Source organism: Etheostoma spectabile, chromosome 12 (assembly GCF_008692095.1).
Source record: "Etheostoma spectabile isolate EspeVRDwgs_2016 chromosome 12, UIUC_Espe_1.0, whole genome shotgun sequence".
In the NCBI taxonomy this organism is placed as follows: domain Eukaryota; kingdom Metazoa; phylum Chordata; class Actinopteri; order Perciformes; family Percidae; genus Etheostoma; species Etheostoma spectabile.
In genome coordinates, this window is record NC_045744.1 from 23,132,943 (window position 1) to 23,147,011 (window position 14,069).

Below are 14,069 nucleotides of genomic sequence, written 5' to 3' on the forward strand. Positions count from 1 at the left end.
ATCTGTCTCTCTCTTTCTACTTCTACTCTCTCTTGTCTCTCTCTTCTACTCTCTCTCTCTCTACTCTCTCTCTCTTTCTACTCTCTCTCTTTGTCTCTCTCTTTCTACTCTCTCTCTCTCTCTAACTCTGTCTCTCTCTTTCTACTTCTACTCTCTCTTTGTCTCTCTCTTTCTACTTCTCTCTCTCTCTCTACTCTGTCTCTCTCTTTCTACTTCTACTCTCTCTTTGTCTCTCTCTTTCTATCCTCTCTCGCTTCTCTCTTACTCTGTCTCTCTCTTTCTACTTCTACTCTCTCTTTGTCTCTCTCTTCCATACTGCTCTCTCCTCTCTGTACTCTGTCTCTCTTTTCACTTTACTCTCTCTTGTCTCTCTCTTCTACTCTCTCTCTCTCTCTCTCGTCTCTATACTCATGTCCTCCTTGTCTCTCTCTCTTTCCTACTCTCTCTCTCTCTCACTCTATCTATCTTTGTATTCTACTCGCCTCTGTTTTGCCTCATTGTCCATTCATCCTCGTGCAGGTCAGTGTAGCTGTGCTTCAGTTTATGCACCTACACTCCTTTGTCTCTATCTCCATACGTGTGTGTGTGTCTGTGTGTGTCTGTGTGTGTGTGTGTGTGTGTGTGTGTCTGTGTGGTGTGTGTGTTTGCACTTGTGGTCTGTTTATGCAGTCCATTATATCAGGGGCGTGTGTGTACTGTCACAATCCACACCATGTATCTATGGCCCTGAAGAGCAGTGTAGGACGCATATGATTGGAGTGTCTGATCTTCCTGTCAGTTTCTATAATGTTGTTCTAATTGTGTTCTTGTCGTATGTCAAGCACTTGTACCCAATATCACTTTGCAGGTCTTAAATGTTGCTAGTGTTTTGTCTTTTGGATCACTTAATGTCCTGTGCAGTCTTCGTTGTGTTGTGTGTACCCGTGAGTGTTGTGTGTTTGTGTGTGTGTTGTGTGTGTGTGTGGGGTGTTGTTTTGAGACCTTTGAACTGTGGATCTCTCCAGTGGGACTCTTAGGCAATCCTTTATGACAGGCGTCGCTGGTCAGAGCCACGGTCACGCCACAGCTCCCCAACGAAAACCCTCTCTGACTGCCCCCCCTGGACGAGACGGAAACGAGACGGACAGAGCCATGGGTGTGATTTTCCCGAAAAATAAATAACGTTTTTTTAATCCTGCGGGGTGGGGGGAAAGGGGCAAGCCGTGTACCCCCAAAAACAAAATAATCATAACTAAAAATGATACTGCAAAACCAAACCCTCTTGGAAAAACCCCTCCACCCCCTACATAAAACCCTGGGGGGGTCCCTGAGCGCTCCTTCGCGCGACTGCCCCCCCCCCCCCCCCCCCCCCGAGGTCTCTTCAGACCACAAAACCTGCACGCTAAATTTGTATTTTTTTCCCGTTTTTTTTTAATCCCACCCTTTTGTCATCTTATCTTATTTATTTTCCCCCTAAAATATTTATTTTTTCCCAATTTTTGGGTAAAGGTAATATACTTAATTGGTTCCCTCTTTTGCATTTTTATTTTTAAATTACTTTTTAATAATTTAAAAGGTCTTTTTTTACAAAAAAATGTTTTGTTTTTTTTGTACTATGGCAACCGCACTTACTTACAAAACCTTTATTTGACGCCACTTTACTTCAGTCTACCTTCTGCTCATTGTCTGCTGTTTGCCTGTTTTTCTTGTTTTCTTGTTTATTTGTTTATTTGTTTATTTGCTCTTAATGTTGAGAATGCTACTGTAACAAAGGAATTTCCCCGCTGTGGGATGAATAAAGTATCATCTAATCTAATCTAGTTGTAACCCAAATGAATGGCGGACTCCACACCATAACTATAATGACAACAGCAGCGGTGAACAATATCATTGGGATTACATTTCATTTTTGTAAAGATATTTTTAGTGATTTTTCCTTTATTTAGTCCAGCTGAAGAGAGACAGGAGAAGGGAGAGAGATGGGGGGGGGGGGGGGGGGGGGATGACATGCAGCTGCTATTTCGTATCAACAATCGAGAGTTACAACAGTTTTTGAAACATTTTTATTCATAAAAAGTAAATCAGGAACCACATTGAAATACACAGAAGCTTTCCAATTTACTGATGTGAATTCATTCATCGTATTAAATGAGTTAGTCTTATTATATAGCACGTTGGAGGCATGGGAGATGTTTGGATCACACCAGCTGTGAACCGGTGGCCCGCCGCTATGTTCCAAGTATCCGGCTACATGTGTAGTTCACGGACATAGAGACTTAGTTACAACATACTGGAGCTATTAAAGCAGCTTTGTGTTATATCTGCAGTATTTAGTCTAGGATGAAGATAACATTAGCTTAACCCTTGTGTTGTCTTCCCGTCAACCATGAAGAAAAAAAAGTTTTTTCAACATTATTGTAGCTTTTGCCCAGATTTTTGTCACTTTATCCCACATTTTTGTCACATTTTCCCACATTTTTGTCACTTTTCCAATGTTGTGGGTGAGTTTTTTGATATTTTTAATGTTGACATTTTGTTGACAGCGCTTATTTCGGTCCATTTTTTGTGACAAAAAAAATGAACTGAAAACGGGTCAGTTTGACCCAAGGACAGCGTGTAGGTTAAGTTGGCTGGCTGAGGTTGCCAAAACACATCACATCCGAGTCAACCTTGCATGAAAAAAACAACAAAAAAACGTGCAGTTGCACTTCTGTGTCTCTTTGTAATTTGGCTTATTTGAAGCTAAGGTACTTGAACCTACTTCTCCATGTCTGGCGTTTGTATCTTCGTGGTTGAAAGCACCTGGAAGTCGCTTGTAATGCAACGTAATGATCTTCAGCTTTCAGTTCCTTGAGTAAATGCTCCTTTCTATTGTTTTTACATGGTGTTTTTCTGTTAATGTGTTGTCAACATGTATCATGTTGTTTGCTAGCTTCATGCTAGCTTAAATTCAATACATTCTTATTTGTTTTAGCAGTGCTTGTGAGACTGGCTGTGCTGAACTGTAGAACACGGCTGTACCTGGTCTCCTGTGTTACTCACCAGGTAATAAAAACGGCTGGTTGGAGCCAAAGAGACACGCTGTATATTAGAGCCCAACCGATACGTCGGCGGGCCGATATCGTCGGCCGATATTAGGCCTTTTCCCGAACTATCGTTATCGTTGAAAAATAAGATAAAAACGGACGGTCGACCATGTTATGAGTGATGGCTTTACATAGTCTGTCCACCAGAGGACGCTCTACAACGTCCCTGTTAGTGATGGCCTTGCATAGCCTGTCCACCAGAGGACGCTCTACAACGTCCCTGTTAGTGATGGCCTTGCATAGCCTGTCCACCAGAGGACGCTCTACAACGTCCCTGTTAGTGATGGCGTTGCATAGTCTGTCCACCAGAGGACGCTCTACAACGTCCCTGTAAGTGATGGCTTTACATAGTCTGTCCACCAGAGGACGCTCTACAACGTCCCTGTTAGTGATGGTGTTGCATAGTCTGTCCACCAGAGGACGCTCTACAACGTCCCTGTTAGTGATGGCTTTACATAGTCTGTCCACCAGAGGACGCTCTACAACGTCCCTGTTAGTGATGGCGTTGCATAATCTGTCCACCAGAGGACGCTCTACAACGTCCCTGTTAGTGATGGCGTTGCATAGTCTGTCCACCAGAGGACGCTCTACAACGTCACTGTTAGTGATGGCGTTGCATAGTCTGTCCACCAGAGGACGCTCTACAAAGTCACTGTTAGTGATGGCGTTGCATAGTCTGTCCACCAGAGGACGCTCTACAACGTCCCTGTTAGTGATGGCGTTGCATAGTCTGTCCACCAGAGGACGCTCTACAACGTCCCTGTTAGTGATGGCGTTGCATAGTCTGTCCACCAGAGGACGCTCTACAACGTCACTGTTAGTGATGGCGTTGCATAGTCTGTCCACCAGAGGACGCTCTACAACGTCCCTGTTAGTGATGGCGTTGCATAGTCTGTCCACCAGAGGACGCTCTACAAAGTCACTGTTAGTGATGGCGTTGCATAGTCTGTCCACCAGAGGACGCTCTACAAAGTCACTGTTAGTGATGGCGTTGCATAGTCTGTCCACCAGAGGACGCTCTACAACGTCCCTGTTAGTGATGGCGTTGCATAGTCTGTCCACCAGAGGACGCTCTACAAAGTCACTGTTAGTGATGGCGTTGCATAGTCTGTCCACCAGAGGACTGCTCCTCTATGTTTCTCATACGGCAGCTACTCTATGTTTCTCATACTGCAGCTACTCTATGTTTCTATACTTCAGCTACTCTATGTTTCTTATACTGCAGCTCCTCTGCCTGAAACATAAGGCTCAAGGCCTGTAAAGTGGACGGGAGCAGGCGGCGGGGGAGGTGATAAACAGCTGCTGTCAAGTGGGAAGGCTTCCATCTGCTTCCTGCAGCCTTCAGGCTGAACAGGAACTCACAGAAACACGGACATCCTGGTAGGTCCGATTCCGATTTAATAAAATGTTATCAGGCCCATTATCAGCTTGTATGGGGTCTCTAGCTTTCATATTGCTCTACATGCGATCTGTTGCTGTTGTTAAAAACAACAGACTGTAGATGATCCCTGATCTGGATTTAGTCTCTCTGATTTCTAAACGTGACTTATCAGCCACACAACATGAGATCTGTGCAGAATAAGCCTTTTAATCACACAAATAGAAATTAAAATCCCTACGATTCAAAAACATCATTTTGAGTTGATTCGCTCAGATCAGCTGAGAGCCAGGCGTTTCCCAGCATGCCCTGGGTCGTTGAAAAGCAACTGCGCTGCCACAAAAAGACACAAACCTGACAAGCATGCATTGGGCGGCGATCGCCGGTGATCGATCCTCGCAGACCTGACCTGTCTGAGACCAGACCTATTCGGTCTGAGCTCTTGGCCCGCCTTCCTGAAAAGCCCAGTCTGCTCTGATTGGTCATCTGGCCCACTCTGATTGGTCAACCAAATTCAAACAAGCCATTAGGCAGGCTGTGCTTGCTCAGGCAGCGCCAAAAGGCAGCACGTACGAAACAAAACTTCCCAAACGATGAAATCACTAATTGAGGAATTTCAAACAGGAACGTGGGCGAGCCATTTTCAGGAAGTTAAAAAAAAAAAGTGCTGTCTGTGGGGGAGAAAGCTTCAGTTGGAGTAAAATGTGTGTTTATACATTAATTACATTCACAAAAAAACTATATAACACAGTAAAAGACGGGGAAAATCCCCCCAAAAAAGCACTGCAAACCTCCACACACACACACACACACACACACCACACACACACACACACATACACACACACTTACTTATGCTCTACTGATTCCTCCAAGATGACACTTTGACCGCCAATCCAACTACAACTCCCACAAACCCTACAACACCACCCCCACCAGCAGCAGAGACGTTGGGCTCTGACTATACCTCCCAGAGCTCAGCGTCCTCGGTGCTGCACCGTGACTCACCGCGGTTGCCTTCTGGTGACTGGTGTTTTTAATACAATCCCCCAGCGAGGAACGAGCTCCGTTGACTGGTGAGTTAGCTCTCTGGGGCTCTGCCGCGCATCCTGTTTTCAACTCACGCATGTCGGTTGACGTGGAGGAAAAAGAAGACACGGAAACAGCTGCCCGAGGGCCGACTGGTGACTCAAACTACTGAAAACAGACTCCATCACTTTCTCTTTTTCTCTGTTATCCTTTTGCAGATTTGTTTAATATGAGTGTTTCTTCTTTATTTTGATAGCTAAACATAATCCAGGCGGCGTACTTAACCACCGTGCCCCAGGGGCGTAGCTGTGATTTCCGACGGGAGGGGGACAGACTGTTAGTGAAAAGATACTCTATTACTCCACATAGATGCTCCATTTGTCTCTCCAAATCGCGGATTCCAAGTAGCCCACATTTCACAAAAAGGAAGAAGAATTATGACCAAGAAAGTCAGAAAAAGTCACGTCCAGGCTCTCAAATAGTGATAAAAAGAACTTTAAGAAAGAGGGCGAGACATTAAAAGTCCTCAAAGTGTCAGCTTGAGTCTTCCTCAGGGTGTGTTGTCCACATTTAACTTATGATCAATGGAGACACTGACATCTCCATACTGTTTTCCTGCTGCATCTTGCCCAGTTGGAGACCTGCTAAGATTGTAACTGGCCCCAGAGAGGTGGACCATGCCAATATACAGAATACGTGGTGCAAACGTCATCAATATCCAAAAAGATAAGGTTTTTTTTACACATTTCATCTTATTTGTTACTCACGTGAACACTGGAACAGTTTGTCTGTTTGCACATACTAAGGAAAGCTCATTGTGGGACTGGTCTATAAGGGTATGTAAAAGAGACTTCAGATACAGTATTAGGGACCACTAGGGTCTATATAAAAGAGACTTCAGATACAGTATTAGGGACCACTAAGGTCTATATAAAAGAGACTTCAGATACAGTATTAGGGACCACTAAGGTCTATATAAAAGAGACTTCAGATACAGTATTAGGGACCACTAAGGTCTATATAAAAGAGACTTCAGATACAGTATTAGGGACCACTAAGGTCTATATAAAAGACACTTCAGATACAGTATTAGGGGACCACTAAGGTCTATATGAAAGAGACTTCAGATACAGTATTAGGGGACCACTAAGGTCTATATAAAAGAGACTTCAGATACAGTATTAGGGGACCACTAAGGTCTATATAAAGAGACTTCAGATACAGTATTAGGGACCACTAAGGTCTATATAAAAGAGACTTCAGATACAGTATTAGGGGACCACTAGGGTCTATATAAAAGAGACTTCAGATACAGTATAAGGGACCACTAGGGTCTATATAAAAGAGACTTCAGATACAGTATTAGGGACCACTAGGGTCTATATAAAGAGACTTCAGATACAGTATTAGGGACACTAAGGTCTGTATAAGAGACTTCAGATACATTTAGGGGACCACTAGGTTATATAAAAGAGACTTCAGATACAGTATTAGGGACCACTAAGGTCTTTATAAAGCGACGTTCAAACAGTATTAGGACCATAAGGCATTTTATAGAGACTTCATACCACGATTAGGGGACCATTAAGGCTAATAAAAGAGACTTCAGCATACAGGGATTAGGGGACCACTAAGGTCTTATAAACAGGACTTCAGATACGTATTAGGGGACCACTAAGGTCAGATAAAAGAGACTCAGGAGACAGATTAGGGACCTAAGGTCTATATAAAAGAGCTTAGATACAGTATTAGGGACCACTAAGGTCTATATAAAAGAGACTTCAGATACAGTATTAAGGGACCACTAAGGTCTATATAAAGAGACTTCAGATACAGTATTAGGGACCACTAAGGTCTATATATAAGAGACTTCAGATACAGAAAAAAAAGCGTCAATAAAAGTGTTGATTTTCAATTTTGACGGGAAGACAACACGAGGGTTATTGACAAAGTTGGCTCTAGATAGTTTATCCAATTTAACTAAAAGGCTTCCCTTTTTTTTCTCTTTCTGATAAGATAGACGACACATCCGTTCAAACACTCATTGACGCCCAAATGAAGCGACATTTGTCGGTGTTTGTTTGATGTTCTGCTCTTACCTTCCGGGTCAGTGGTACTTCTATTGGCACGGGGACGACTTCGGCCAGCAGGCAGCCGTAGAAAGCCGTCATGAAGGCTGCGGGGTCGTTGTTGGGGAAGACCAGCGCCACCTACAGGCGAGGGCAGACAGGGGCAGACAGGGGCAGACAGGGGCAGACAGGGGCAGACAGGGGCAGACAGGGGGAGACAGGGGGAGACAGGGGGAGACAGGGGAGACCAGTCGTTCAGTCGTGATGCTTTTACCAGAGGTGATACCATTTTTTCCTTACGGATACCGATTCCAATACCAAATATCTGATGGCCTTATTTATAAAAATCTGCGTAGATTCTATTCTGAAAGATTTTGTGCGCCAAAAAGTCGATTTACAACACCATGCGGCACACACCTGTACAGACTCTTTTCATTATAAATACAGACGTGTGTTACCTTACGCGGTCGTGTACGAGCCTCTTGCTCCTCCCATGGCTGTCTGTGTATGTTTGTGTGTGCGTGTCTGTATGTCTGTATGTATGTATGTATGTATGTGTGTGTGTGTGTGTGTGTGTGCGCCTGCGTGTGTGTGTGTGCCTGCATGTGTGTCTGCGTGTGTGAACAAGAGTGTGTGGTGTATGTGTCCGTATGGGTATGTGTGTGTGTGCGCCTGCGTGTTTGTGCATGTGTGTGTGCATGAGTGTATGCGTCTGTGTGTGTGCTTGTGAACATGTGTGTGTGTGTGTGTGTGTGTGTGTGTGTGTGTGTGTGTGTGTGTGTGTGCGTGTGTGTGTGCGTGCGTGTGAACATGTGTGTGTGTGTCTGTCTGCTAGGGGTTGAAGCTATAATCTGTGCAGCTGGTTGAATGAGAGCGGTGTAATGAAGCTTTAGGGGGACCAACGTTGACATGTGCCGGTCTCCTCGGAGCCGTTCAGGTTTCTGTAGATGATCCCAGAGAGAGCGGAGCGGTTACTGTGTGTGCACCACGCTGCACACATTCAACCATATCTGTGTCGATAAGCTCGGACCTTATTGATTTTTGGGTTTTGAGAAATTGGGAATCGGGTCCTTAATAGAACCGGGTGTCGAGACCCATCCCTTGTGGTTACACAAATAACCGGAGCTCCGTGATCTTCCTGGGAGCCCATAGTTTCATTTAGGAGTGCATACAAACACCTGAATCCTAGGTGTTGGGTTATTGAAAGTTAATCCACACTTCCAGCCAATCAAAATCAAATACAGAGTTGTATTGTAATGTAAATACAACTTCGTAATTTGCCAAAATGAACCAAATACTTGTATCGGTCTTAAAAATCCTTTATCGGTCGGGCTCTAATGTAAAATCCATCCGTCAAAAAACAAACGTGTGCAATTATCACTTCAGTAAAACTGTAAAATAAGAAAAAAAAGACCAGATTGTAATCCTAACGGAGTGGTGAGAAAAATGAGTTGTACAGTGATTAAAACACACACCCTTTCGGCTGAGATAAAGGAAAAAAAATGACTACCCACACACACTGGCATCGTGCCAGTCTCGACTCCAACACAGAGGGGAATCGAGCTTCAAATAAGGATGAAAGGGGGACAAGAACAGAAACGCTTCGGGGTGTCACAAGGCAACATGTGGGACTATTACTGGATCATTTCCCACTTTAGTGTATTCGTGTGATCGTGTGTGGAGGCGTGTGGCGCGCTGGTTTCAGAGTGTAATGTGATGATTATACTAACAGGAAAGAAGGGAAGGGTTACACATGTGTCCATTTTTAAAACATTGCGTAACGCCCATGTGTTGGGTCTTGAGCGAGATGCTCTGTGGTGTTTTAATACCAAAGGAAAGAGACAATGGAGGGAAGGTCCCATGTCTCGCAGCAGTGCTGACTCTTCTTAAAGGGCCAGTTACCCCAAAAATAACTGTCTCATTGCAGGGTTTCCACAAGTGTATTGCAAGCCAGAGCCAGCGGGAATTTGTTTTTCCATCTTCATCCATCTTCATCCTCTTATCCGGTATCGGGTCTCGGGGGCAGCAGCTCCAGCAGGGGACCCCAAACTTCCCTTTCCCGAGCCACATCAACCAGCTCCAACTGGGGGATCCCGAGGCGTTCCCAGACCAGGTTGGAGATATAATCCCTCCACCTAGTCCTGGGTCTTACCCCAGGGGCCTCCTCCCAGCTGGACATGCCTGGACCACCTCCCTAGGGACCCCCCCAGGAGGCATCCTTACCAGATGCCCGAACCACCTCAACTGGCTCATATTGAAAATATGTAGTCATATTTTCAAATTTCCAGTTAGCTTTTAACACCGACTTAATGGAGGGCCATATGAAATATAAGTTTTTATATATATTTTTAATTCTCAATTTCGCACCCTGGGATGCAACTGCAACCATTTTTACAACATGAACTTGTTTAAAAGTGAGACCGTTACATTCTCTGGTTGAAACATGAGGAAGTGGACCGCTCCTGTGGGTCGTATTAGAGGCTGATAACAAACCACCTGTATCGTTGTATGGTTTGGAGGACTTGTGTCTTTTTACTCACCCGGTCTCCAGGTCTGACGAGCGGTTCCTGTTTGGTTCCCAGTTTGTGGAGCAGGTTGTAGGCCACCTTCACACTTCTGGCCCACAGCTTTCCTAAAGGCAGATCACGAGAATTATTGATTATGGAACAGGAATACTTCGTAGTAGGTTTGAAAAGATCAATACAGGATATTTATTCATGGCAAATGTGACAAAGAGATCAAAGTGGTGGTCGGGTTGTGTCCTGTAAAAAGAACAAATGTCTTTGTTGGACTTCTTCTTCACTGCTTGGTGGAAGAAACAATGACCTCATGCGTGCCCATGTGTAAGAAATTACTGCCCTGACATGACACTCAGCGTTAAACCCTTTATTTCACCCGCATGTGGGACGGTATGGAGATGATCACACTGATTTCATAACATCCAGAAAACCGAACCCCCTCATGGCTCTGGGGGGTAATTGGATCCATATCCAGTCATACTCTACACACAGAGACAAGACTAGAGCCCGACTGATAAAGGATTTTTAAAGCCGATACAAATATTATTGGTTCTTTAAAAATCTGATATTCCGATAATATCGGCCAATATATTAAAAACAAAACAAAAAAATCCAGAAAAGCGTAACAAAACAAACAGATTTCCTCAACATTAGTTATTTGTAGTTATTTAGTAAAATAATATGATGATTTCTTTTATTGTGAAAATCTTCAAAGCATGTTAAAGTTCTGATAAATAAAAGGTATAAAAATACAAACTTAAGATGTGAAACTAAAATTCCTTTGTACAAAAACACAATAAGAAAAAAATAATCAGTGTTGTTGTAGAGCGCCCTCTGGTGGACAAACTATGCAACGCCAACACTCATAACATGGTTGACCGTCCATCTTTATCTTATTTCTTAAATATAGATTCATGCATATTAAAAAACAAAAAACAAAAAAACTGCCAGTATTTCCCAATAGATTGGAAAATGTCTAATATCGGCCCACAGATATATCGGTTGGGTGTAGACACAACTACAGCACATTAGAGGAACTCATGCAGGCCCAAGTAGTATATCTCTATAATTAAGTGTTGTGGTTTGGGGGTTTTTGTTTGGGTTAATCCCCCTTTCTTTGGCCTCTTTTGTGTTCGTGTCTTAGTGTTCCCCTGTGTGTCTGTTTGTTCTGCTTCCTGTTTTATTTTGGTAGTATTGTTTCCTGTCTTACCTTGTCTTGTCTAGCTTCACTTTGTTTGTCTGATTGTCCTGCCCCGCCCTAATGTGATTCACCTGACGTCTCACCTGTTCCTTGTTACCTCTTGTCCTTAACCTCTGTGTCCGCTTTGTCTAGTGCGTGATCGTTTATCTTGTCTTCGAGCCGTTGTGTTGTGTACCTCAGTGTTCCTGGAGTTTTTCCCCTGCGAGTACTCCCCTGTTATATTCCCCTGCTTTTGCCTTGCTGAGACCTGTTTCTTGTGCCTTTGTATTTTGTATTCTCTGTTTTTTGGACTTTGCCTGTTCCCAGTGTTTTTTCTCGTGGACTATAATAGAGTGTTTTTGTTGCAGCTCCCTCTGCCTGCTCGGACTCTGCTTTTGGGTCCTCCTCCCTTCACCTCCCGTAACAATTAAGTAATGATAAAGAGTTTAGGTTCTTGACAAATGGATCTAGTTTTAATTTCATGCAGCTTGAGGAACATTTAACTCCTCACATCTAAGAAACAACTCCTCAATGTTCACTTCACAGACCAAATACCTGCTGCTATAAATGTAGAATATCATATTATATCATCTTTCCCATCGGTTTCATTTCATCCACCAGGCACATGTGGCTCTGTTCATTAACACAGAAACTCATCAGCATCCTTTGCTTTTTTTTCATCCTAATTCAGACTGGCAGACACAAATACTTTGCATGAGTAATCCAGCATGAACTCCTCATTGTTTTTCACGCTAAATGAGGTTTTTCTGATGCTTGTCAGATGAATTGAAGAAATGGAAAAGAAAGGCTTTGGGAAAATAGACGATTAGGAGAGAAAAACAACGTAAATGGCAAAGAAAGGCAATGAGTCAGTGATTCAGTGACAGAAGGTGTGACTACAGTTCATAAAAATGTGTAATTTAAAGAAAGAACTTAAAGCAACATGTCATTATTTCACCTTAAAAGAACAGACTCAGAATCCTTGGGGGGCCACTGTGACCGTCCTAGGGAGAATGGTCTCAGTAATTCCCACTGCGCCTGCTCTCGCACTACGTAACTATGGCAAGCGGTGTGTGTCGGGCTTTAAAGCCAATTTGACATAGTTGCCAAAGAGTATAATTAAAACCTCCATGTCTATCACGTCGTGATGCCATGGGGCCCAAAACAACTCGTGGGACAACGGAAACCGGTCCCCAACGCTAACGTGTCTGAAACTGTGGCCGTCAGGTTCTCTGGTTCACGGTGCATTCACGTCTCCCTCATTCAGTCCAGACATTTCAGTTTGATTTAAATCAAAATTACAGGTGTGGACCAAATAGTCCAAGTTAGGTCAGACCAGAAGAGGTCCCAGCCTGGATCAAACTGAACCAGGGTCTGGTTCGGTCCTAGTACAGGATGCTCTGTTACACTATCATAGCCCGGAAAAGCTCCTTTAGGAAAAAACTCATTGATTTGTGTGTACTTGAGAGACGGAATAATGAGAGAATAGAATAAGCTTTACTGTAATTGTACATGTACAACGAAATTGAATGCAGTCCTTTCATATCAGAATATCAGTCAAAAGTGCAAAGCAGAAAAATAAATATGTACATTCATAAAAAAGTCACAATTAAAACAGTAAAAGTAAAGGTAAAACACAAAACACAGGCATACCAAACAAACAAGACATTCACTGATTGATTTGTCCTTAAACTTAAACGGCATTAATTTTAGATGTTGGATGAAAAAAAACTGTTTTTCATTATCCAGCAGTTTAAACAGAGCGAGTTCAGGGTCAAATGGATTGTTGAGTATTATCTCAGCTTTTTTAACGCTTGTGTTGTCTTCCCGTCAACCATGGGGACATTTTTTTTTTTTTACACTATTATCACTTTTTTTTTTAAAACATTTTTTTGTCACTTTTTCAATGTTGTGGGTGCTTTTTTGATGTTTTTTTTCAAAGTTATTTGATATTTCTAATGCTGACATTTTCAGTGCTTATTTCAAAGGCCCATTTTTTGTGATTAAAAAAAACTGAAACCGGGTCAAATTTGAGTCCGAGGACAACATGAGGGTGAAGGCAGCTTTTAAGGCAGGGTTGGGAACTGGAGGGTCGCTGGTTCAAGTCCCAGTATGGACCGAAGTACAGAGTGTGGACTGGTAGCCGGAGAGATGCCCAGTTCACCTCCTGGACACTGCCAAGGTGCTCTTGAGCAAGGCACCATACCCCCAAACTGCTCAGGGCAGCCCACTTACTCTGACATCTCTCCATTTGCGCATGAATAGGTGTGTGTGTGTGTGTGTGTGTGTGTGTGGTGTGTGTGTGTGTGTGTGTGTGTGTGTGTATTTCAGGCCTGTGTGTAGTGAATTTAACAAAGACAGGGGGTAAATTGTAATTTCCCCACTGGGAATAAATAAACTGTCTAAATTATTACGTCATTATTATATTAGATCATCCAAGCAGGGGAGAGGGCAGTCAATGATCTTCAGATGTCTGCTAACAGAGAGGAGAATCCATCTGAAGTTTCCTTGTTAAGTGGCAGTAAATGTACAGTGGAGGTTTCAGTTTGTCTCCTCAAAACCCAATTCAAGTTCCCCGTGTCTCGCTTATCAACGACTCAAAAAAAAAACTGAAAGAGGAGAGCAGCAGGAGGTAGCGCTTCGACAGTGGAGATTCTTGGTGGAGTGCTTAACCCAAAAATCCAGTTAGCATGTTCCAAAAAGTGTAAAACATCACAAATTCCTCAAAGTTAAAGAGAATGAAATACACTCATTTCACTTATTTAATCAGGCTCACGTTGCATTAAATCACCGCTGACGCATTTGGGCACAACGCCATCTTCACAGCGG

At 43.3% G+C, this 14,069-nt stretch overlaps 1 protein-coding gene across 1 annotated transcript in view; it reads right to left on the reverse strand.

Annotated features, from left to right (window-relative positions):
- Positions 1-14,069, reverse strand: part of LOC116699670 (disco-interacting protein 2 homolog C) — a 235,373-nt gene that overhangs the window by 57,567 nt on the left and 163,737 nt on the right. The window contains 5 exon segments of the mRNA XM_032532380.1: positions 982-996; positions 999-1,096; positions 5,424-5,428; positions 7,572-7,682; positions 10,082-10,173. Coding sequence (XP_032388271.1) covers positions 982-996; positions 999-1,096; positions 5,424-5,428; positions 7,572-7,682; positions 10,082-10,173 — 321 coding nt within the window.